At 48.5% G+C, this 24,051-nt stretch overlaps 2 protein-coding genes across 3 annotated transcripts; both read right to left on the reverse strand.

Annotated features, from left to right (window-relative positions):
* Positions 1-5,837: 5,837 nt before the first annotated feature.
* On the reverse strand, positions 5,838-9,083 carry LOC144178545 (uncharacterized). The gene is made up of 3 exons (XM_077706481.1): positions 8,947-9,083; positions 7,804-7,997; positions 5,838-6,090 (listed from the first exon to the last, which is right to left on the reverse strand). The coding sequence occupies exons 2-3, from the start codon at positions 7,975-7,977 to the stop codon at positions 5,875-5,877; spliced, it is 390 nt and encodes a 129-aa protein (XP_077562607.1). The 5' UTR covers positions 7,978-7,997; positions 8,947-9,083; the 3' UTR covers positions 5,838-5,874.
* Positions 9,084-17,965: 8,882 nt separating this feature from the next.
* Positions 17,966-23,563, reverse strand: LOC144178547 (peritrophin-1-like). Of its 2 annotated transcripts, none has more exons than XM_077706482.1 (3): positions 23,405-23,563; positions 20,758-20,956; positions 17,966-18,217 (listed from the first exon to the last, which is right to left on the reverse strand). In XM_077706482.1, exons 2-3 carry the CDS (start codon positions 20,935-20,937, stop codon positions 18,002-18,004), a joined length of 396 nt encoding a protein of 131 aa, XP_077562608.1. In that variant the 5' UTR covers positions 20,938-20,956; positions 23,405-23,563; the 3' UTR covers positions 17,966-18,001. The 2 variants fall into 2 exon arrangements, with proteins under 2 accessions (XP_077562608.1, XP_077562609.1); XM_077706483.1 differs by having other exon boundaries at positions 20,758-20,953; positions 23,405-23,548.
* Between the last annotated feature and the right edge of the window lie 488 nt (positions 23,564-24,051).

Genomic DNA, 24,051 nt, shown 5'->3' on the forward strand with positions numbered 1-24,051 from the left:
CTCCCAGCTAAACGATAATTAAACTACATTATTTTTTTAAGTACGTAGGGAAATAAAATATTTGCTTTTTTAGAGTGGTAGATTTAGTTTATCTGAAAGTAAAACGTTATCAACTGCACATGTCCCTGGTGCAAGTAGCAAAAAAAAAAAGAACACAGCGGTAGATAGGTAACTTTTTTCCGTTTTGGCGTATCATCTAGCTTTGGAAGTTGACGTACGGTTTCAAAACGATTGTACAATTCGTTCCTCGATATACAGTGAGTTTAAAATTACTGGACTGATATTCACAAAGCTGTTTGCACGTAAAGGCACAATAAAAACAGTTTTAGATGCGCAGCATCTTATAGTCTGGGCATGTCCCGCGTCGGCGTCCGCACTCACACTGCGCATGCGCAACTCTCCTCCTTCCCTCTCTCCCACAGCTGCGCGATACTCCCGCCACTTCTTCTCTCGTACCAGCTGCGTGCACTTCGCTTTCGCTTCTCCCGCGTTCTCGCTTCTGCTTTCGCGGCGCATGCTCGGCGCTTGCGCATCTCTCCTCCTCTCGTCTCCTCTCCTTCTACCTTGAATGTAAATCGGGTAGCGCGCGTTCAGTTCAGCGCTTGCTGCGGTTGACTCCACTTCACTCCGTTCTTCCGATGAATTCGAAGTGTGATGGAAGCAACAGTCCCGTCAGTTAGTGGTTTGGCATTTCCCCCAAATTCTACTACGAACACAACGGAAACAGAACGGAACGCCGCGATGCCCCGCATCTACTCAGCGTTCCCTTCGGGAAGATGGGGCTAATTTTTTTAATTGATTGACGCCCCCGTGCAGTTTTTTTTTCCTTTAAAAAGCGACATGATAGCAAAGGTGCTTTTCGATATACGAGGAAACAGCTTTGCAAATCTAAACATGCGGCGTACTGAAGCGCAACAAAGACGAGGACAGGAACACAGACGACGACACACAAGGCGCTAACTTCCAACTTTAATGACACAAAAAAAAACCCAACCACCACACATATAGTGCGCATTATCAGCCAACATGCCTCATTTGAACCAACCAGGATGTAGTCTCAGTACGCCAGATGTACCAACTCACCCAAACCAATACTCTCCTAAACATGCATTTTTGCCCGCAATGTCAGGATTGCTGCTCCGACAGGTATTCTGGTACAACAAATTTGTTAATAATGCAATTAAATCCTGATTATTCCTGTATTTTAAAATAGTTTAAATCATGTTAGTTTTAAACCGGTTTTATCCATTATACATTGTTTTTTACCATTGTTTGACAACTTGATTTACCGTGACGACAGGTGACGATGACGACAAGAGACGCCGACAGCTCGAGCCCCTAAGGTGCTACGCCCCTAAAACGGGCTGTCTCCATTTACGTGAAACCTGGGGAGGGGCGAAGCATGCAGTGTGCGCCACAGCAAACCACTGCTAATAGGCAAGCGCCCATCGCAGAAAAGAGCGTTTCTGGAGCCAACGCGCGCCGTTGCCCCCCTCTTGCCACACATCGCGCGTTGATTGGGCCCTGGAGAACCGCCTGTGGGAGGAGCAATCGCACGCTTGCTGAGGCGGTGGCGCACTCTCTTGCGTTGAACCGGATTTGAAGGGGTACTGACACAAAATTTTGAAGACGGTATAACTTCGGAGATAGGCTGGTGTGAACACACATACATCATCTGCAAAATATCAGCGGCAAATACAGCCTAGAACATATTTAAAATCAATTTTAAAGTGTGCGAAACGCAACCGAGCAGCCAGCGGAGGACCCCGCGCAATCGACATTCCATGTATGTGGAGTGAATAAACAACATCCAAACACGTCACGAGTTTGTGTTGGCCGCTTCCGCACTGCCAGCGTTTCTCGCCGGCTCGCCGCCTCGACCGGAGGTCGTTTCGGAACTTTTGCTGTCGAGCAACGAACGATCCGATCGTTGGCGGCGGAGGCGCCGGGATTTCGTTGGCTCATCGGTCAGCTAGCAGTGACCTAAGTTCTACAGCGATTCCAGGCACTCTATTTTTATTGCTTTTTATTACACTGGACGCGAAAACGCACCGGGGACACGAAAAGCGCACTGAGCGAGCCGCACGGTCGCTGCGCAGGCGGCGGCCACGGCCGCGAAGTGGCGCAGGCCGGCTCAGGTAGCTCGAGTGATAGCTTCGTTACCGCTGCATGAAATGGCACTCAAGACCCAAACAAGGCAGCACATACGAGAAAGGAGTTAGTGATGTGATGGCTGATTGCACTAAAAATCGTCATCTGCACCGCTTACAAGAGCGGTAATCGAATATCCGCCGCAGTGTTAAGCCTAACACATATGTAGGCGGACCTGTAGGCAGACCGGCCGGCTGCTCCTAGCGCGCGTCTCCCCACACACTGTCTCGAGCGTCGCGCGTCGTTCTGTAGCCGCGACAGCAATTTGCAGTCGCAGCGCCTGCGTCACGCCCACGGTCGCTTTTTAATTAAGTGGCTGACGAGATCAGTATGTAGGGGCATTCGCAGAAACTGCCGGCGAGGCGGATTCGACAGTGCTACGGCAGCTCTGCTCTATGATTTCGTACGACGGTCATGTTTATATAAAATCCCATGTTTCGCGGCACCCGCTGAAACCAAAACTTCGACTGGCCGCATTAAAAACGTCTCTAATTAAGCAACTGTTGCATGCTGAAGCAAATGAGGTTTCCACACGTGATAAGCAGGTCATCAGCTACATATCGCAACAAAAAAAAACCGAGATGCAAAATTTTTGTGTCAGTATGATATACAGACTGGCCATAAGTCGTCTTCGTGTCACACACCGCAGCATGCTAAGAAGTATGCTTTTCAGGAGACAACGTTTACAGGAGTCAACTTCAGCGGGAGGGATTAGGCCAGGACTTTGTACAGCTGCTGTGGGGAATTTACAATGAGAGCGAGGTGCAAATTACCTGGGAGGAACTAAAGTTCACCGAACCGGTAGTCACAAATAGAGATTTAAAGCAAAGGTTGTCCTCTGTCGCCATTGCTGTTCATGCTGTACAGTACTCACGGATTGAAACGCGACACTGCGAGCGCGTGGCCTGCGGTAAATGCAACGCCGCCCGTGGACGCCCGTGGAAGCTAGGTGTTTCATTGTGGTATACCACGAGGGTGAGAGCGTTTTAACCGTAGGCTTGCTGCTTCCGGTTGCCAATAAGCGGGGCTGTGGTTCCCCGCAGCGAAGCCTGGAGCGCGTTTGTGCGCCGGTGGTAGCCGCCCGGCGGTCCGCACAGCCAATTTCGCGGCATCGTCTGCTCGTTCGCTCTTCTTACGCGTGCCCTTCCGATGCGACACAGATAATGTGCATGTAAGGCACGGTCACGCTTATCTGAATAATACGAGCGTCTGCACGAAGGAACAGCCAACTTTATTCCATGATATAAACTAAAAAAGAGGAGATACGACGAAGTACTAATGCACTGCACCACACGCGAACGTGCCTGAAAAGGCGTCTTTCCTTTTTTTTTTAGTTTGCATCCTGGAATAAAGTTTGCTGTTCCTTCGTACAGAAGTTTCTTTTATTCAGATGAGCGTGACTGTGCATTACACGAACATTACGGTGCCGCATTAGAAGGGCACGCGTAAGAAGAGCGCGCGCGCACGATGTCGCGAAATCGGCTGCGCGCACAGCCGGGTTACTACCGTCCGCGCACAAACGCGTTCCAGCGCTCCAGGCTCGCAGCACCCCGCTGTCGCTGCTGGGAACCACAGTCCTGCTCATTGGCAACCGGAAGCAGTAAGCCTACGGTCAACACGCTCTCATCCTCGCGGTATACCACGATGCAACCCCTAGCTTCCACGGGAGTCCACGGGCGGCGCTGCATATACCGGCGGCCACGCGCTCGCAGTGTCGCGTTTCAATCCGTGAGCACTATACATGGCAAGGCTAGAAGGAAAACTTAGACAATAAAATAGGTTTCAATCTGTGTTATAGCCGCAGAGGACAGGAAGTGGAACAACATATCCCGGGGTTGATATATGCAGATGACATAGTACTACTATCAGATAGCAAACAGTGTCCGCAGCAGCTCACAGATATATGCGGGGAAGAAGCCACTGGACTGTGGTTAGAGTTTAGCACAGCAAAGTCGGGAGTTCTGTTTTTTAATGGCGGCGTCCGTAACGAATCGGTACTCGTTCAACAAGCAACAATACCGTGGGTAACGAAATACAAATATCTGGACATATGGATAAACGAAGGTCAGGCCTATCTAAAAACTCATGAGGAGCACTTAAGAATAAAAGGAAAAAGAAACGCTTTTATCATGAAGCACAGAGCACTATGGGGACATAACAAATATGGCATAGTGACAGGAATCTGGAAGGGTGTAATGGTACCGGCACTCACCTTTTCAAACGCAGTAGTGTGTGTCAAATCAGAGATTCAATCAGGGCTAGAAGTAAATCAGAAGGCGGTAGGTCGATTGGCATTAGGAGCACACAGTAAAACAATAAATGAGGCAGTGATGAGGCAGTGAGCCAATCCCATGCCTCCAATGAGGAGGCATGGGATTGGATTCCTTTAAAGTGAGAGACGCGCAGAGCAAAATATGTTTTAAAGAACGACTTAGAAATATTGATGACCAGAGATGGGCGACCGAAGTGTTACGGTACCTTTACATGAAGAGCGTGGACACACAGTGGAGGAAAAGAACCAGAAGGCTCAGGACGAAGTATATGAAACTTGGAAGTGCAGGGGAAATGACCAAGGCAATAAAAAATGAAGTGAAAGAATCAGAGACAACGACCTGGAAAAAGAGGATGGACGCGAAAAAGTCCTTAGATATCTACAGGTTCGGGAAGCAGGAGATTACAAGGGAAGAGTTCTTTGATAATACCAAAGGGAGTGCATTGCTTTTTGAAGCCCGGGTGGGTTGCTTGCCGGCAAAAACGCTTATCCGCGAGCCGGTACACGAAGAACTGTGCGCACGCTGCCGAAGGGAGCCAGAAACCATGCGACATACCATTGATCCGTCCAGTCCTCAGTGAGGAAGACATCTAGCTTCCGGAAGCCCTTTAACGGAAAAGTCAATTGAACAGCAGTAGACGTTAGTAAAAGAAGGTTAGAATGTAGGTGGGAAAAAAACAGAGAATAATCTGGGAGGACATGCGAACAATGTCAGACTAGTACAAAAATTCCATAAATGTTCTTTTTTTTGCGAGGTGGTTGTACAGTGGCGCTACGACTAAGGTCGTTGAGCAACGCCACCCCGTTACAAAGGGGAAGCCGCTAAGCATCATCATCAAGGTCCATTCATGGCGGCCGCTGTTGTCAACGTGTGAAGACGTGTCGACGGTGGACGGAAGTTCTCTCGGCAGCACGTTGTGAAATTGGTGCCGCATCCGGGCTGGGACTTGCTCCCCTTGTCTACGTTACACATGAAAGTAACAACTTCTGCTCAGAAATATTTTGTATGCGTTGCAATTCAATCTCATTGAAATAAAAACAATTCATCATCTTCGTACTGCGTTCTGACCGTCAGGCCTTCAGTGGGAAGAGGTCGGGAGTTGCCGAGGGGGAGGAGGGCTGCGGTGAGGCCTCGCCCCCCTAATCGAAAACCCTGCGCACGCCTATGGTTCTATGTGCAATGTCCGCGTGGCCCACGAAAAGCTCGCACGTGCTTTCGGGTCTACCGCGGCGGCAACTTAGCTCCGGAAGCGAAATTCATCAGGTGACCCGCGGTGTGTGAGCCTGGCGCTGATTAGGGGCCTTAGCGCTGATAAAATACAAGAGCCCTACTTTGGCAAAAGCGTGAAACAGAATCTACGGCCTAAAGCGTGCCCGAGTATAATCCTGAGGTGACACACAGAGGAGGCTGCAGTATTTGGAGCCTATTCGTGGCTGGTTTTATTGCCGTTTTAGGCGGCCGGGGAATCGGCTGGTCGGAAAACCTCCTTGACGACTTTGGTGATGACGACCCTCTCAGTGGCCACAGCGCTATCTTCGCTGGCAGGGGCTTCGTTCTGCACTGGTAGCGGCTGCTCCGAGCACTTTGCGCGGTACGGGAAGTCGCACACCTGCAGCACGGCGTTGTAGTGCAGTCCCGCCGGACACTCGATCAGCTCCCGAACGCCCTGCGCCGGGAGGCAGAGGTCTTGTCAATAATGTTTGCATACGAATAGCCTACATTGTGGTTGGCTTTACTTATGCTCGCTGGGCCTACCTGAAAGAAGCGAGTAAAATGCTGCGCCATTAATCAGAAATGTAGTTTAACAATATGCGCATGGCTACCTTTCGAGCACTGCTATTTGAAGAAAAAAAAATGAAAAATTTATAGACCCGCCGCGGTGGCTCAGTGGCTAAGGCGTTGCGCTGCTGAGGACGAGGTCGCGGGTTCGATTCCCGGCCGTGGCGGCTGCTTTTCTGATGGAGGCGAAAAGCAAAAACGCCCTGTGTGTACGAGATTTCGGCGCACGTTAAAGATCCCTAGGTGGTCAAAATTAATCCGGAGCCCTCCACTACGGCGCGCCTCATCGCCTGCGTTGCGTCGGCGCGTTGAACCCTACAATCAATCAATCAAAAATTTACAGGGAATGCTCAGACGTATCCAAGAATGTGAAGGTGAAAGCCAAGTTTGACGTTCTGTTGTTCTCCTGTGGAACTTTCTGTCGAACTCTGCGGCTGCGCCCGTTATCATCAGTTGATTCGTCATCTAATGATTTGACGGCCAATTCTAATTTCTTGGCCGATTTCTTGCGAGGCCACGAGTCGTGGCATAGCCAATGCTGATATAGTGGTTAGAGTTGCGCAGCAGTAAATAAAACCGAAAGAAAGCCGAGTGTATTGACCTTCTTTATTTGTTCTCGTCTTGTTAGTGTTGTTTGAAGTAGGGTTGCACTCCATCTCATATCCAGTTTTGACACTTCGGAAGGTCACTTGTGATGTAAATTGAACCTTTCTCTCTTTGGGGGTAACTACGTGCGTAGACAGGGGCAGTCTAATAGCTAATGCTTATTAGATTGGCGTCGCTGATCACCGTTATGGCATCATCATTAGGATTCTGGCATAATCTATACTGTACTGCTCGTAGTAAGCTTAGTAGCAGCAATAGATGGAGGCGTGCCGTGTTCCGCCAGGGTTAAAGCTGAAATACCTGCGTGAGAGGTGCGCTCTCTTTCGCCTCACGAGGCTCCCAGAAGCGCCAAAAGCCAAAACATGTTCACCGATGGACACGACCAAGAAAACATCAAAAGAAAAGATCCATTGCTGGATCTTTTAAAATGCATGAGCATCTCGCCCTCCCTCTACCTCCCGAACTTAAGAATCAGCCTGATGCGCATGCCTTGCTTCCGCTTTAGAAGTCAGCAACAAGGCGCTCTTTTCGTACACCGCGCCAACCGAGCTTTTCACTCTTAACAGTTTCAGTGGTCAAGTTTGATTGCTTTAGCAGTGGCATTTGTTGCCTGTCGCTTCTTGTGTCGTTCACCAGTATCCGCATTTCACCGCCGTCAAGGTCCTTCCTCGCAGCCCTGCACTGGCGGCACGCTCCATTTTGCGATGCGTACAAGCGGTGACGGGAGTCACGGGATACGTCGAGATCAGCAGAGGCAGGTGGCCAGCAGCGGTTAGACTTGGCGTCTCCATAGCAACGTCGGCAGACGACCGAAGGCAGCGCCACCGCAGCAACGCGCTCTTTTCTGTCGCTTCGGGGACAGATCGAATGCGAAAATTTTTGTCGACCTGTGTGTCTGGAGAGAGCGCAAGGGGAAACATGCAGTAGTGCCGATGGACCGTTACATCACTTCGCAACTGCTGCAGGCCAGTCGATGTGTGCCAGACTCTCTCACCTGGGAGCACAGGTAGAAGGTGGAGCAGTTGTACACGTTGGGGATGAGGGTGGCAATGTCGTCCGTGTCGTCGACGGGCGGGCAGGATGGCGTTACGTACTGAGCTACGACCACCGGGATGAGGGCCACCACAAGCGTGGCAACGACCGCGTGCATCGTCACTTTGACCTGCATGGTCCGCTCGTCTTTGGCTCCTGCATGTAAAACGACAAATTTTCATCACGTGAAGATAATTTCAAAGCAATGCTTGTAGCTGCTCGGACCGATGGGAAATGAGGAGAGAAAAAAAAAGATATAGATTTTTTTTTTGTTTTGCTTTGAGTGGTGGTACGCAGGATGCATAGGAAAGTATTTACAAAGGGAAAATGCCGCGAGAAGAGACATCGGCTGGTGCTGCTGCCCGTGGTATCTATTCGGGAGTCTGTACCAAAGCGCCGGAAAGAAAGATAGAGCTTGAGGGAGAAAGCGGGATGCGGGTCCAAACTTTCACGGGATATGCGTAGATTATAGCGGATGCCGCCTCCATGCCTTGGTTGATTGATTGTACGGTTTAACGCGGCTTGCCCACCTGGGGATCCTTAAGGCGTGCGCCTAAATCTCGTGCACACGGGCGTTTTTGCTTTTCGCCTCCATCAGAAAAGCGGCCTCCGCGGCTGGGAATCGAACCCGCGTCCTCTGCTCAGCGGCACAGCGCTTTAGCCACTGAGCTACCGCGGCGGGTTCCATGCTTTGGGTCACCCTGGTAAGTAACAGTTGAAGTAGAAATGCAGGGAGGGACGGACAAGGTGCGAGAACCGAGTCTGTGCCATGTATTTTTGCTTTGAAAAATCTAATTGAACAAAGTTTAAATTTGGGACCCTGAGTATTAAAAAAAAAACACTCGCCAGGGAAGAAACTGTGTTGGATACAGTAATCTAGCTAGGAATCCACGCCTATCCCCGTTGCACACTAATGAAATTGCAGCTTCAGAACTTAGTTGTACATATAATTGCTTGCAGTATTCCTTCTCGTAGCAGCTTTTCAGTACTTAAACGCGAGCAGAAGTCAGACTTCAATACTACAGCATGCAGGGCATACAAGAAACCCCCATTCTCGCACCTATACGAGAAGACGCGAAGTCACGAGAGTTCGTCTAGTACTCACCTAACCCTGCACAGTGCTCCTGAGCAACCCACCACGATTCGGCTCGAGTGTGTCTCACCGGACCCGAGCCGGGGGTCTTATGTTCTGCGGGTACGACTGCCCGGCGAGTGTTTTACGATGCCGCTCATTTGATAAGCACGCAGGACGTCATTGGCTCGCGCGGGGTTATACAACGGCGCTCCTTTGTCGACACCTCGCCGCTCCTTTCCGTGATACCGCTGGCCTGCAGTAATAACCCTGAGAGAAGCAGTTACATCAGTTTGTGCACTGGCGCAAATTAGGCCTTATTTACTGCGAAGTGTCACTGTCCATGTATAGCGGGCCGCGGCAGGTCACTGCTATCTTGCGAAAGTTGCGAAAGGGTTCATGGCCTTAACGACCATGGGGGACACGCGCGCACAGTTTACAACGATAAGAGCGAGAGATGACGGCAAACAATGTCAAGGGCAAAAATTGCGAAAAAATAGCCCTACTTCTAGCCTTGAACTTGCGGTTTTGAAAGGCAGGGCGGAACGTGAAAAGGTAAGATAAACCGTTCAAAACAGAAACGACCCAAACGCTAAGAAGGAACCCGTTCAAGATGGAAAACGAACTTCGGGAAGCATGTGTTTATAGGCTTGTAAAAACGTAGCAACTGTTGCGGTCGCTAACAGTTGCTACCTCTTCACAAGCCTTTTATTGTTAAGATATAAACACCGGATTCTTCATTTTTAATTTTGTTTAGAAATGTAAGAAACAGCGCAAAGGACAGGACGTAGATTAGAAGACAAACACGCCGCGCTGACTAACAACCAGGTTTTATTGCTTGCAGGCGGCTTATATACACATCTACACAGCAATGGAAAGGGAAAAAAGGAAAATACAGATAGCAAGGGAGGAGGAAAATACACAAGTTATTGTCACATGGTCATCGATAAGTAAGGCCCAGTTATACATTTGAAAGATACGCGATTTCATTTTCATACAGAAGCACGGAAGGTTTGCTTACACATTTATCGCCCCTCTGACTAATGCAAAAGGCTTCAAAAATTTCACGTGTACGTTTGTTTGCATATCTTCGAATAATACGACACTCATCAAACATTGGTTGGTACTTACACTGGCGACAGTGCGCAGCTAGGTGACCGCCGACATTCGCCCGAGCCATTACCTAACGAAGAAAATGAGCACGCAAAACGCCGTACAACCGTCATTCCTTACGTGCATCAGGTATCGCACAAAGTTAGGAAGATTGCCGAAAGAGGGGGCGCAAAAGTTCTTATGTCCGCGCCCAACAAACTTAGCAAGCTCTGTGCGATGGTAAATAAGGTAGGCAGAAAGCACAACCCATGTAAGATTAACCACAAAACGAAGTACGTAGGCTGCCGTCAGAATGTCGTTTACGAAATCCCCCTGGATTGCAAACGAAGCTATGTGGGTCAGACGGGAAGATGTATTAATCTACGGCTCCAGGAGCATGTAAATTCACTAAAATCGAATGTCGGCGGTCACCTAGCTGCGCACTGTCGCCAGTGTAAGTGCCAACCAATGTTTGATGAGTGTCGTATTATTCGAAGATATGCAAACAAACGTACACGTGAAATTTTTGAAGCCTTTTGCATTAGTCAGAGGGGCGATAAATGTGTAAGCAAACCTTCCGTGCTTCTGTATGAAAATGAAATCGCGTATCTTTCAAATGTATAACTGGGCCTTACTTATCGATGACCATGTGACAATAACTTGTGTATTTTCCTCCTCCCTTGCTCTCTGTATTTTCCTTTTTTCCCTTTCCATTGCTGTGTAGATGTGTATATAAGCCGCCTGCAAGCAATAAAACCTGGTTGTTAGTCAGCGCGGCGTGTTTGTCTTCTAATCTACGTCCTGTCCTTTGCGCTGTTTCTTACATTTCTAAACATGCACCAACCAGCCCACTTGCTCCCCGTTCTAAGATACATTTTAATTTTGTACCGGCCTTTCCTTTATTTTCCGGGCCGTTTTTAATTGTTTCAACGCATTTTAACATTCGGTTACAACTTCCTTCGTCGTTACTGACCGGCCTTATTACTTTTTTACTGGTGTAATACAAACCTATTTCTATATTACTGCTACACGGCACAGAAAGACCCGCCGTGGTGGCTCAGTGGCTAAGGCGTTGTGCTGCTGAACACGAGGACGCCGGTTCGACCCGGCCGCGGCGGCCGCTTTTCTGATGGAGGCGAAAAGCAAAAACGCCCGTGTGCACGAGATTTAGGCGCATGCGTTAAGAATCCCCAGGTGGTCAAAATTAATCCGGAGCCCTCCACTACGGTGCGCCTCATCGCCTGCGTTGCGACGACGCATTAACCCCTACAATCAATCTATCTATCAATCACGACACAGAACGGCAAGTTAGCATTTCATTTTATTAAGGGGAACCACTATATGCCACATGAGTCGACAAATCTGGTGTTGACCTTCAACAGCCAATTGTGCACAAAGGCCTCGCAGAGCACGCAACGCGGGACGGCACGTGCGCCGTATTACGAGGTACACGTGATGGACACATGAGGACAGGAAGTGCACTCGAGCCACGCAGAGCGCTGATTCGGCGCACGTAGTGGGAAGTGTCGCCAGTCTACCTGTCGAAGTAGTTCCCGCCGCGTCTCGTGCCACAGATATGTAGAAAAAGTCTCGCACACGATGTAGCTGCCAAGAATTCTTTTGACGAGTATTGCCGGGGAAGTTTTTCGCGCATGCGTATGCGCTAGGCCAGCAAAAAGGGAAACTGAGAATTGCAGTAACTAGCAGTGACTGCGGGTTGGAGTGAGGTTATCGCTACGAACACCAAAGCTTATATATTGTTCCACGTACACTCATGGACAAATAAAATGCGAACGTGAGAATACCAACCACAACACGTGAATTCAATAATGGTGCGTTGTTGGTGTATTTGGAAAGCCACATTTCTCGATTTCGTTTTTATAATGAAGCCACGCGTCGTTTTGACTTGCATGGAGAGAAATTGCGCTATTCTTGAGTTGTGATGCATATTTTCGCGTTTAATTTGTCCATGACTGTACGTGTGGAAAATAATTTTGTTGCAGAAATGTGAACGTTGATTGTTGTTTATTGTAGGGGTTAACGCGTCGACGCAAAACGTGGAGGGCTCCAGATTAATTTCGACCACCTGGGGATCTTTAACATGCGCCGAAATCTCGTACACACAGGCGTTTTTGCTTTTCACCTCCATCAGAAAAGCGGCTGCCGCGGCCGGGAATCGAACCCGCGTCCCCGTGCTCAGCAGCACAATGCCTTAGCCGCTGAGCCACTGCGGCGGGTAGAATTGTTGATGTACAGGTGCCCCAAAAAGTAAACGGTGCACGGCTCTATGAAATTAGGATAATTTCTATTTTGTGCGGCTGCCAACACAAATAGAATATGTGCGGCCAGATTGTATTTTAGAATGACGTTCTTTAAACGTTACTTAGAGGTTGCTGGCTAGGCACCTGTACTGGTCACTAGCCTCTTTTTTAGCTTGTTAGGTAATGTTTTCCTGATCGCGGTCGCAGTAATAAAAAAACAGCTGAAAAATTTATTATCTCGTCGTACAATAAGAAAACTGACCTCGCATCTTTTCATTTCATTTCATTTCATTTTTAAGGGCCCGGAGGCATTACATAAGGGGGAGGGATAACAGGGTTTGCAGGAGTACTATTGAACGAAACACGAAAAAAAAAAAGACGGTGAACATGAAAGCCGGAAAATACGAAACAAAAAAATGCCTTAAATAAAAATTACACAAAAGAATGTACAAAGGTAACAGTGAAGTCAAGCAAACAGAATTCTAAGATACAAAAAGCAGTTGAAGCATCAATAGGACCATCAAGCCAGAACAGTAGAATTATATCGTCAAAACATAATGTGAACGTCTTTTCAAGCTTATCTCTAAATTGTTTGTTATTGGTGCATGTGGCGATGTCGGCGGGTAAGGCGTTTCATAGAATAGCGTTAGGAAAAAAGGACGAGACAAATGCTGACGTTCCGCCGGTTGTCGGGACTAATGGGCAAGTGTGATTTAAGCGGGGTGATAGTCTGCGAGTCTACGTGTGTCTTGATTCTGGCCGATAAAAGAAATTATGGAGCAGGCATAGGCGAGCAATGAAGCGGCGTGATTCAAGGGTCGGGAGGGAGAGAGATAGTTTTAGGGTAGTGACGCTTACATTATTTGAATATTGCGAGGTGATTAAGCGTGCAGCGCGGTTTTGTACGGCATCTTGTACGGCATGGGTATATAGTAAAGGATGAGAGTGCTACAAGCACTGATTCTAGAAACAACACATCAAAACGCACACTAAACGACTTGATGGAAGCTTTCATTCCACGAACGGAAATGTCTTGCACACAATATGATGACAGCGAAGCAGCAGCAAAAGCCAGGCGAGGTATATCCAATGTTGATGTGCAACCAGCACCAGTTTCAAGAAGTTGGGCTGAGAAGCAAGCTTCGATCTTAGCTTTAAACTAACTGACAAAATAAAGCCTGTTCCCTGATCATTTTAATCGCACAGCTGATCACCTTCTTGCGGGAAGGTGGTCTACTTTTAAATTTCATCAAAATTGCACCAGTCAGGCAGCTGAGAGCCTGTTATGTCCCAAGTTTCTCACCGAATAACTACTTTCACATATGCCCGGACGTGGGCCTGCGAGTAAAAAAAAATCGCTTACTAGTGCGTATAAACCAACCCAATGAATGTTCAGAACTAAATTAATGCGGGTGCTGCCGGTTAATTACATATATTTTGCCTCAAATGTACCTGCAGTTTTCTTTGCGCTAAACAACGGGGAGATCTACGACAAGCGCCAGCAGTTCACGATTTTCGAATGCTTATGACTATTTAAACCCTTGGTTTTCGAAGCCTCTGTGGGACGCCCTACGACAGTACGCCGGGCTCTACTTGGATCCGTTATCTAGCTGCGCCGCCTGATTCCGGCAGTCGCTTGACATCGAGCGTTACAGCGAGCTACGACGACAAGGCGCGCCCCTAAAGTGCTCTGCACTTAAAATGTTCCATCCCGCTCTGTGAAGGTGGATGACCAGCGGAGCTGTTTGTGGGTTGCTAGTTGGCCACAAGCTCACGCTGAAACCGCGCAGTTCAGTGGTATTGTAGCCACACCGATGGCTTGCGTTTTCCGCCTCGCTGTGTCCGACGGGCATCGCGCTTACGCTCGGCGGCCGCGGCCGGATCGTCGTCGGTGGTTTTCTTCGCCACGTTCGCGTCCACTTCCGCATATTTTGTATTTATGAGTAGGCTTCACTGCGGAACACATAATGTGGGAAAGAAAGCTCACAAAGACAAAGCTAGCACCGGTTTTCTTAAGGTCGGCTTCCCTTTCAAACAAAAACGCCTTGCTGGGAAGACATTTTTAGGTGCAGTGTACGCCGTCTTATATCAAAATATGAGGCGCCGAATGCGAACAGGTGGCTAAAGGAAAAGAGTGTTCATACAGCACGAGAGGAGAGCACGTGCGGTCAGTCACGGCACGTGCAGAGAACACCGGCCCGGACGATGAGAGAACGCAAAACACGGGGGAGTTATCCTGTAACAGCTCCGCTTATAAAACAAAATAGAAAGCACCCATTGCGGGCTGAAAGTTTCGGCAACTGGTGATGGCAGGAACATTTCTACAAACGTGTTCCGCCTTTTTGTCACGCTGGAAATTGGTGAAAATTTCTGAACACGCAACCCAGCAGGGAAGAGGGTGAGTTAGCACGAAAGAGAGCAACTTTCGCTTCTGTAGCTTGCGGCACAACGCGGTGCAAGCCACCGCGTGTAGGCGGGCTGCGATTATCAGGCTAGAGTGTGTTGCATGCCAGAGTTTTTGCAAAAAAATGATAATAATAAAACCGATTTTCAGCGTTAAGTTGCCACCACCGCCTTGAATGGGCTATGGGCTGCGTATCGTCTCACGAGGAACGCCACTTTCAATTTGTGGCCTTTGCGACTGCTAAAATAGGCTGGTCGTTTCTTATCGCCAAAATTATGCTTCTTTGGGTGCATCGTGGGCTTCGGAACAGTTCATGGCTTGCAACATTGCATCGGAATTGTCCGGATAGCGTCAGCAATGACGCTGCCCACGACAGACGGTGTGGTGACAGCGAATACTGATGTTCGCTTTCAGTGTCTGTACAGAGCCGGGGATGCACGAATACCTTTGAGGCGTGTCTTATAAATGTAATTCCTCTTAACGAACAAAGTCTGAATCCGCCTTGAAGTTAGTGCAGCATCACCGGCAAATCAGGGAGAACAGGGCCTCGTGCAGGACTCGGAAATCTAAGAAGCAAATGCTGCACAGCCTGAACGAGGGAAATGGGGAGTAGGAGGAGGAAGATAAGAAGATAAGACCTTTAATGATAAGAAGTCACTGTGGGAGTAAGCTTGGCTTGCTACTCCGTATGGAAAGGAGAATGGCGAAAGAAAGACAAGAAAACGCACGCAAACAATAACAAACACAGCAAGGCAGACGAAAACTGACACAGGATGCATGAAAGTTCACAGAATTTTGTTCAAGCCGGTGTCACGGATAAAAGACACCAATGCCTCTACGCGAACCGATGTCGTCGCTAAGTTTCAGGCGTGCTTCAGCACGAAGTCCCAAAGTCGTCTTCATCGTTAACAGTGGGGTATTAAAACGGGGACACGCAATGCGCGCCCAATCTCCTCACGAGCACTGCAAGCGTGGCAGAGATCGGAGGTAACTCGGCGAGTCTTGAGAAGGTATCAAGACGCGCAGGTGTTCTGAGCAGTTAGCGGTTGGTGAAGCAACGTTGTGAGGCGAGCGTAGCCACGTACACAATATATAAAAGGCTTGACCCTCAAGTATACGTTCAAAACTGCTCGTGCAAGATTACATGCACTCAACCTACAAAAAATTATTCAAGCTATAGCGCCAATACCAAAGCCAAGTCGCTGAAGTCGTGATTACCTAGCTAACGCACTTACACGCCCGAGGCCCTGCGCAAATGGTACGCTCCTACCACCAAACCACGCTTCCCACAGTGTCGCTCCCCCACCAAGGCTGATCTAGGTTCCCGCCCCACTTAAGATTCTTCTTCAAATTCACCCGTTATCGCAGTTTGTCAATCTCTCACATGCGAGTCCTTGATACCCAGCAACTATGACTCTGGGGACACGCGCCCCATTTACCTGACTACAGTTTGGTCTCTCACGCGGTGTAGTACGGGCAGTTTAGAACGATGGGCCTACTGCCTACGTCGTCCCCCCAACGAGTTCCCCATTTCACTCCTGATTCTCTCGGAAAGCCGCAACACAGTCAAGACCCTGTGCATTCAAGAGGCCACCTTGACTCACCCCCATCCTTTAAAGGGCTTCTATAACCCACTTTCTTATCCCCCAAAAGGCTCGTCTCTCTTATTCTCTTTCTCTCTCTTCAAGCACGCATAAAAAATTAAAATGCAATCACAGAAAAAAAATATCTCGCACCCTTCCGCCTCGTCCGAAAAAAAAAAGGCTCGTTTGTTCTGATGCAACTTCGATTTTTTTTGCACAATTACGATGTAACAACTGTCCTCGCAATGTTTTTATTTGTGCTCTGAATGTGTGCTAGGATCACTCGTTCTTTTTTATTACTATTTTTCCTGCTTCGAGTTGGGGTCACCTTCGTCACCTCGTGACTTGGCTGCGCAGGAAATATAAGCTTGTCGTCCTTGGGGGATGAACTAAGGCGCGTCAGCTTCCATAACCTTACCTGACTGGGAAAGAGCGGTGTTTGTTCGTAGCGCTGAAGTGAGGGATGGAAATGCAGTAGCCGGCCATGCAAAACGGAACATAGATAAAGCCAGCAGCTGAAGGGGTAAGGTGGCAGGGCCCAAACCCATTTCTTCTCCCCAGGACTTTATCTGAAGTGCAGGTGCTACTTTCCAGTCTGCTCCGCACCGATTCTGATGTTCCGTTCGTTTGCGTTTTAATTGCAAAGCGTCATGATTTGCGTCAGAAATATACGTCCCGATAGACTGCTAGTTATCGCCATCATTATTATTAAGTTTTGAAGCAGCACAGAGTCGTTGAGAATGCCTGGGCCGCCCCGCTGGCGCTGTTTGCTTGCGCTTGATAATGTGGGTTTCTTTGCTAGAGACACGAGGTGAAAGGAAGGGAAGGAGAAGCAGGAATTTTATTTTTTGATAACCATTTTCGGGTATTGCGCTACTCTAGCATACCGGGAGTAGGGGTGAGGACTGGAAAGGTGCAGTGGAGACTCGGTGGTCCCGCAAATACGTAATTCGATGCGAGGCCAGGAGATGGATCGAAAGTACGGAGTAAAGTCCCTTCAACGCCGATCAAGGAACTTTAGTACGGAGGAGCTGCGCGAGGACGAGACAAGATGGTATGTTTAGGGCCACGGCCAACAGCATGCATTGTGCAGCGGCTTAGGCAATGGAGACCTTTAAAAACATCAAAATATTAAGCTACACTTGGTAATTTGGTCCCACTGAGCACATTCAGGGTTGCCTAGGTATACTGGTCAAATGCGAACCGATGCTAAGCGATGTGTGGACAAGCCATGGAGGACTTCGTATACACGAACGACATTGGCTGGCGTCCACAAAAGTTCTCGCTTACGCCAAGCTGACATCTCTGAAGGGGGTGAGGAGGACGAGGTAGCTGTGGAGCTGTATTTTCTTTTCGCACGCCCCAGTTTGGGGTGAAATGTACACCGTTTGCCAAAATTTTTCTAGGCCAACCCTAAGCCTTCTGGGCCGCAAAGTATTCAAAGATCAAGGTGTACCTTTCAATGTTGCAAAATTATTTTATGACATTAAGAAAGAAAGGTGTTTCCTATAGCTTTCAAGCATAAAATGTTTCAGCTTCGCTCGGGACGTAAACCTGCACATTGACTTTTTTGCGACCTGCACGTTTTCGGATTGGCCCAGAAAATTTCGACAAAGACTGTACAGACACCCCCCACTTTACTGCAGGCACCGCTGTGAGAGCCGGCATTGTTTCAGTGCTTGCATGTTTGTGCCAATGATATAGAGGCAGTGTTTCGAGTCTTCTTTGCGGTCAGTTTTATTGCCAGTTCACGCGCCCGGCGCATCGGCCTCCCGGATGACCTCCTTGACGACCTTGGTGATGACGATCTTCTCGGTGGCCGGAGGCACATCTTCGCTGGGGGCAACTTCGGTCGGCGCGGGCAGCGGCAGCTCGGTGCACTTGGCGCGGTAGGGGAAGTCGCACACGCGCAGCTCGGCGTTGTAGTGCAGGCCCGGTGGGCACTCTAGCAGCTCCGGGACACCCTGCGGAGCGAAATGGTGTGCGTTCGATTGGCTGCTACGGCGCAACGGAAGAGCGCGTGATTGAACTTCGACTAATCAGTGGACAACACTGCGTCGCCAACGGTTCGTTGATTACACTTAGTTCTTCTGCAAACGTGTAGCGAAATTCGGGTAATGTATTTGCACATATTACTGACGATTAGAATAGCGCAAATCCACACTCACTAGACAGTTCCTTTAAAAAAAATTAACGCCGTTCCACTCAATGTGAAAGCTGTCGGAAGTGCAGAGCAGTGATTCGCCATAATGGGCTGTATAGCACCGTTATCCGCTCACTGCTACCACCCAATGCAATTCAAATTTCCCGCCTCCACAGGGCTCGCGCGCCCCCTGCTTGAAACTGCGCCAACGGGAGTTCTGTTCTTTTTGTACTTTCTTTTCCTCCCTCACGGGCCGGCGTTGCACTGCCACTTTTTTCGCTTACTATCGTAAAAACCATCCCAACGAGCTGAAAGAGTTCAGATTTCACCTCTTCGTGGAAATGCGTTTAACGAAGAGAGTAAACCACGGGGGCAGGCGGGGCTGCTTTTAAGTGAATGATACCATCCAATCGCGGTCCGCAGCGGTGCACGTGTTGAGCGATTTTGTCTCAAATGTACCTACAGTTTTCTTTGCGCTAATCAACGGGGAGATGTATGACAAGCGCCAGCGGTTCACGAGTTTCGAACGCTTATGACTATATAAACCGCTTGGCTATCGAAGTCTCTGGGTTACGCCGTGACGACGGAACGACGTGTGGCTCTACTTGGGTCCAGCGAGTGAGCTACGACGACAAGGCGAGCCCCTAAAGTGCTCTGCACTTAAAGGGTGAAAAAGGCCTGTTTATTTTAGGTTCGTCTTGCTAACAGGTTCCACACTTGTCCATACTGCTCGTGCCGTCCTCTCGACTCGATAAGGCCGTGGTCGACAACCTTTTAGAGGGCTTCGTGCTCGCTTTTCAGCTAAACGTCGTCGTGTATGCTCGGTGATTTCCTCACCAGGACGTTCGTATTTCATCATAGCTTCATAGCTTTAATTCGGAATTTGCGTGTCTTCGGCGGGTCTCATCTAACTTGAGCCTACTGTGAATTGTTTTCTTTGCGGGTTTTTTTCTGGTGCACCGCTGAGCAGCTGATACGCCCGAAAGTTGCGTAGAAGAATAACCAGAATTTGCAGAAACGTATTTGACACCGCGGCCTGTACACTGCGAAAGTTCGCACGGCCAAGGAGAGTCATTGGTAGATGAGTAAGACCTTTCTTTTTTAAATTGTTTACACCCCCTGCCCCGCATGCCGAAGTACAGTGGGAAGATCTTCCTTCTTGTATAAGCATTCAGTCAATCTAATTGGAGATTCAGCAAACGCTATGTGCGAGGTTATTTTTGTGTTTCGGCCTGAATCGGAAATTGGCCTATTGTTGACGGTAATCGAACGCGTGGCCTCATCCGTGTCCGCTAGACTTCCGCGACGGTTGTGGACAGTATGACCAAACGCGACAGTATAACCAAACTGTCTATAGCTAGGTCAATTTGATAAGGCTTTATTCTTGCGTTCTCAGCTTATTGAGTGTCGTCTGTGTATACACTTCTGTTCCTGCATTTACGGATTAAATTTATAGTGACCAGGGTTGCGTCTTCATGTCTTTTTTTCTGGGGTGGTTCGCAAACCTCAATTAGTGGTGGATAGAATTAGAGAAAAATGTGCCGACCTACTTCGCCGCTGCAATGTTTCAACTTCGTGTGTCTGTGCGTGTATGTGCGTGTGTGCCTGAGAGAGTGAGCGCTTGCTTTCATGATTATGTGCTTCAGTAATTACCGCAGCGACTATACGCGCAAGCATACGAAACAAAACGTGTGATCATTGTAATCCACCAAAGCAATTTTGTTTGGAAATGTTCGTTATTCACCTCACAAAATACGAATTGTAGCTGCGCGCATCACGAGTAAACGAACGTGAGGGAAAAGAAGGTCAGGGTCATGTTTGGCATGGTACTCTAAGTGGGTAAAATCTATCACATAGGGGTAAACATCACTACATAGGGTTGTCTTTAGGCCTCTTCTACCTAGCTTTTAAAGCGAAGCTTTAGTCTTCTCACTGATGGCGTCCGTAACGCGAAAACGCCGTGAAGGGAAGCCAACTTTCTCTGACGATGATAATGAATGATCTTAGGCAAAGTGAAGAGAAAAAACACGCTACAGTGGCCGGAATCGAACCTGGGTCCTTCGCGTTATGAAGCCGGCGTCTTTCCGATTGCTCCATTTCGGCATGGTCGATGTGCAGTCCAAACGCAGACGACAGCCAAAGAATCCGTCACGAGAAAGCGTCGCGTTCAATCATCGTCGTCGTTAGATGGGGGGTGCATGATTTTTTTATGCCGAACGCGCCTTATTACGATTGAAGCACTGAAGGAGCTTAACGGTGTACTGTTTTAGAAACTCGGCGTAGTAATCACTGCGGAGCCTTTCTGCTACTTTTATGAACTGCGAGTTAATGGACTTCAAGGCATGGGTCAGGCTCTCTCACCTGCGAGCACAGGAAGAAGGTGGAACAGTTGTACACGTTTGGCCGGAGGGTGGCGTTGGCGCCCTTGTCGTCGACGGCGGGGCAGGCCACGGGGTCCTTAGCGACCACCACCGGGATGACCGCAGCTACAACCACGAGCGTAACAGCAACGACTTGTACCGTCATTTTGGCCTGCATCATGGTGCTAGCTGTTTGGCTACTGCAGAGAGAGAGGAGAGAGAGAGAGAGGGAGAGGGGGGAGAGGGAGAGGGAGATAGGGAGAGGGCGAGGGAGGGGGAGAGAGGGAGAGAAAAAAGACTTCAGTGAGATAAGGACTTTATTGTTTTGCAGGTAAGAAGCATAGGAGGAGGTTATAGTATACAACACCATGTCTCGCACGAATATATACGGATGTAAGGCTTGGAACTCCTTCTTATAATGCTGTGACCTCCTTCTTAAATGTGGGTCCGCGGACCTAAAAGGGTCTGTCAGGTCATTTCAGTGGGTCCGCGAAGCCCTACCCAAAGCTATGGCCCAACCCCCATTCTTTTCTCTTCGTCACACGGAAAAGGTGGCTTTGCTGTAAGGCACAAACGTTTACCGGCTGCGTGTAGCATGTGTTTTAAAGCCGGCTTTATGCGTGACACCTCAGCTCTGCAAAGAAGCCAGACACGGAGGGCAGACATTTATTAAAAGTGTTTAGGCGACTTTATCTGCAAGTACAAATTTTTGTACGTTATGACACCTATTGTTTGACGTTATAAAACCATCCTGGCGTCTCCACCATTTCTGCAAGCCAAAAGAATTTTCGGAACAATCATGGTTGAAGAAACAAAAAATTATACAGTTTTTGTGGGTTTTTCTACTAGGCGCGATAAGAAGATGGAGATTGTTTGTTATAAAAGGAGAGTTTTTCTTTGGCTATAATTACGGGAGAGGGGGGGGGGGGGGGTAGGGGGGGCAGTGTCAGCGACTTTAGATGCGGGCAAATTAGCCATCTGTCCATCCGTGGTGTAAGCTTAGGATACGCGTTACCTCGTCGCGCCCACTCCCAATATGTTCCAGCAAGTAATAACCAGTGGTCGCGTGCTTTCCCAACGAATACCGTATAGCCCGAAAGAAAAGGCCTGAACGATGAGATAAAATCTCAAACCGAGCTCGTCTCTTCGTCGCAAGTAAACATTACAAGATGGAACGTGCAAGATGGTGAGGGCGAGTCGAATATAGAGTGGATTAAAGCAGAGGAACAGGCCGGGCTTGTCTAGGTATTGAGACACCTCATGTAAACGACGAATGATTTTTTAAATTGGGCTTGCAGTTTCGCACAAGTCTCTAAATATTATAATTGCTATATTGCGCGAATCTGCGAAGTCAGGAATGCACGAAAATCTGTATTTTATTAAGCTCTTCGTCTTACAAGTTCCGCGCTAATCTTATCTGCCTACTGCCACCTCTGTTTTTCTTTCCTGATTGGCCTCCGACCCTGCACAAGTCTCTGATGTTGCACCCATACGCGAAAGCTGTGCAGAGCATATGAAATAACTGCGCAGCTGACAATTCTTCCTTAGTTTCCTGCTCACAGTTCGTACTGTGAGAGCTACATCGGTGCGTCGTCGATTTGCTTAGCTGCACTAAAACGCTCGCTGCTCTTCAAAAACATTGCTGCTGCTTCGGCGCAATGTAACATAAACGTTATCACTCCATCCAGCCATCACACTGCTTTGATTGGGGGTTATGTACGTCTACACGTTTCTGTGATTGGACGCGTCTGACGTCATGCTCTATTCCTTTCAGGTTTTGGCTTTCCGCGATGTCAATTACAACACCGGCTGTCAAACTTCGCTTCGCTGAACCTCCTAAGTAAAGAATCTTTTTTGCGATTAAGCTAGTAACGAAGAAAAGAAAGGCGAAGGGGCAGGGCGTTTGACTTAACGCTCACACATGCGTGTCACTGATTGCGCAGTTCTCCGCAGAGACGCAAAAGGGCATGCGGGCGTGTTAGATAAACATTTACACATTTAATCTACATGCCGGATATACAGAAGTACGTCTATTTACAAGCTGTGCTTGTACAGGTGTGTTAGATAAACATTTACACATTTAATCTACATGCCGGATATACAGAAGTACGTCTATTTACAAGCTGTGCTTGTACAGGTGCCGTCATAAGTATTTAAAACAAGGAGTTGTTAATATGACAAAATATTTGTTCTACTGGCTCTATGACAGCCATTATCGGTTTACAGGAAACTTTTTTCTGTTAGGGAGGATTCCTTCAAACGTACACCAATGCAGCCGGACAGTTTCCGGTTGGAGAAATTTTTTTAAATTAACAAGACCATATTCCATTTACTTTTGACGGCATCTTTACATGAACTTACTGTCAATAGTTGTCATATTTGAACATGTTCAGGTCGGGGCGAAATTGTGCTCGCAAAAACTTGCCGGTTGAACAGAAATTTTCATTACTGGGTGTTAAATTGTCTTCTACGCATTCTGAAAGTCGTAACCAACAATTGGTTGCACGATCCATGTTTGTAAGTTCACGGCAAATAATTAATTCAGATCAGACCTTGCTACTGCAGGGAGGCATTGTACAAGGAGTCCCCAGTTCTCGACACCGGGAGAGAACGATTGAGTCGCGGAAGAAAGTTGCTCCAACACTCACCTGACCGTGTCCGCCTCAAAACTCTGCGCGCTTCTGCTCGGATGTGCCTGTCACGGCTTGAGCCAGGGGTCTTATGTGGCGCTTGCAGGGCCTCCCGACAAGCGGTTTACGAGATCGCTCATTCGATAAGCACTCAGGGCGCCATTGGCCCGCGCGGTTATACAACGGCCCTCCCTTCGACCTCCCCTCGCCGCCTCCTTCCGTGATATGCTCGCCTGCAATAACCCAGGGCAGAGGCGCAACATCGATTCGTACAATGGAGCAAATGAGCCCCTCAAACGCGGAGTGTCAAGGTGCAGGCAGTACGATGCCACGTCGCTTGAAATGTCTCTAAGGTTGTCGTCTGCTGTTACGAAAGGGTTTCAGGCCCCGATGACCATGACAGCCACACGCGCGCAGTTTAAGCGATAAGAGGACATAATGGGGGAAAACAGTGTCAAGGGCAAAAAATGATGAAAACATTGCTGCCACTGACAAGCCGCTTACCCGCTTCTACGCCATCTTTACGTAACCTTGCCCGGTGGTGGCCTAGAAGAGCGTACTTCTCTGTAGGTGGTTGACCTTGACGACAGATTTGCCCTTTCAACCTTGAATTTTTTTTATTTCCAGAAAAAATGGGTTTTCCTTATTATTGGGGTCATCTTACA

This window comes from Haemaphysalis longicornis, unplaced genomic scaffold (assembly GCF_048455015.1).
Source record: "Haemaphysalis longicornis isolate Haplotype H1 unplaced genomic scaffold, Haemaphysalis longicornis Haplotype H1 scaffold_4, whole genome shotgun sequence".
Lineage (NCBI taxonomy): Eukaryota > Metazoa > Arthropoda > Arachnida > Ixodida > Ixodidae > Haemaphysalis > Haemaphysalis longicornis.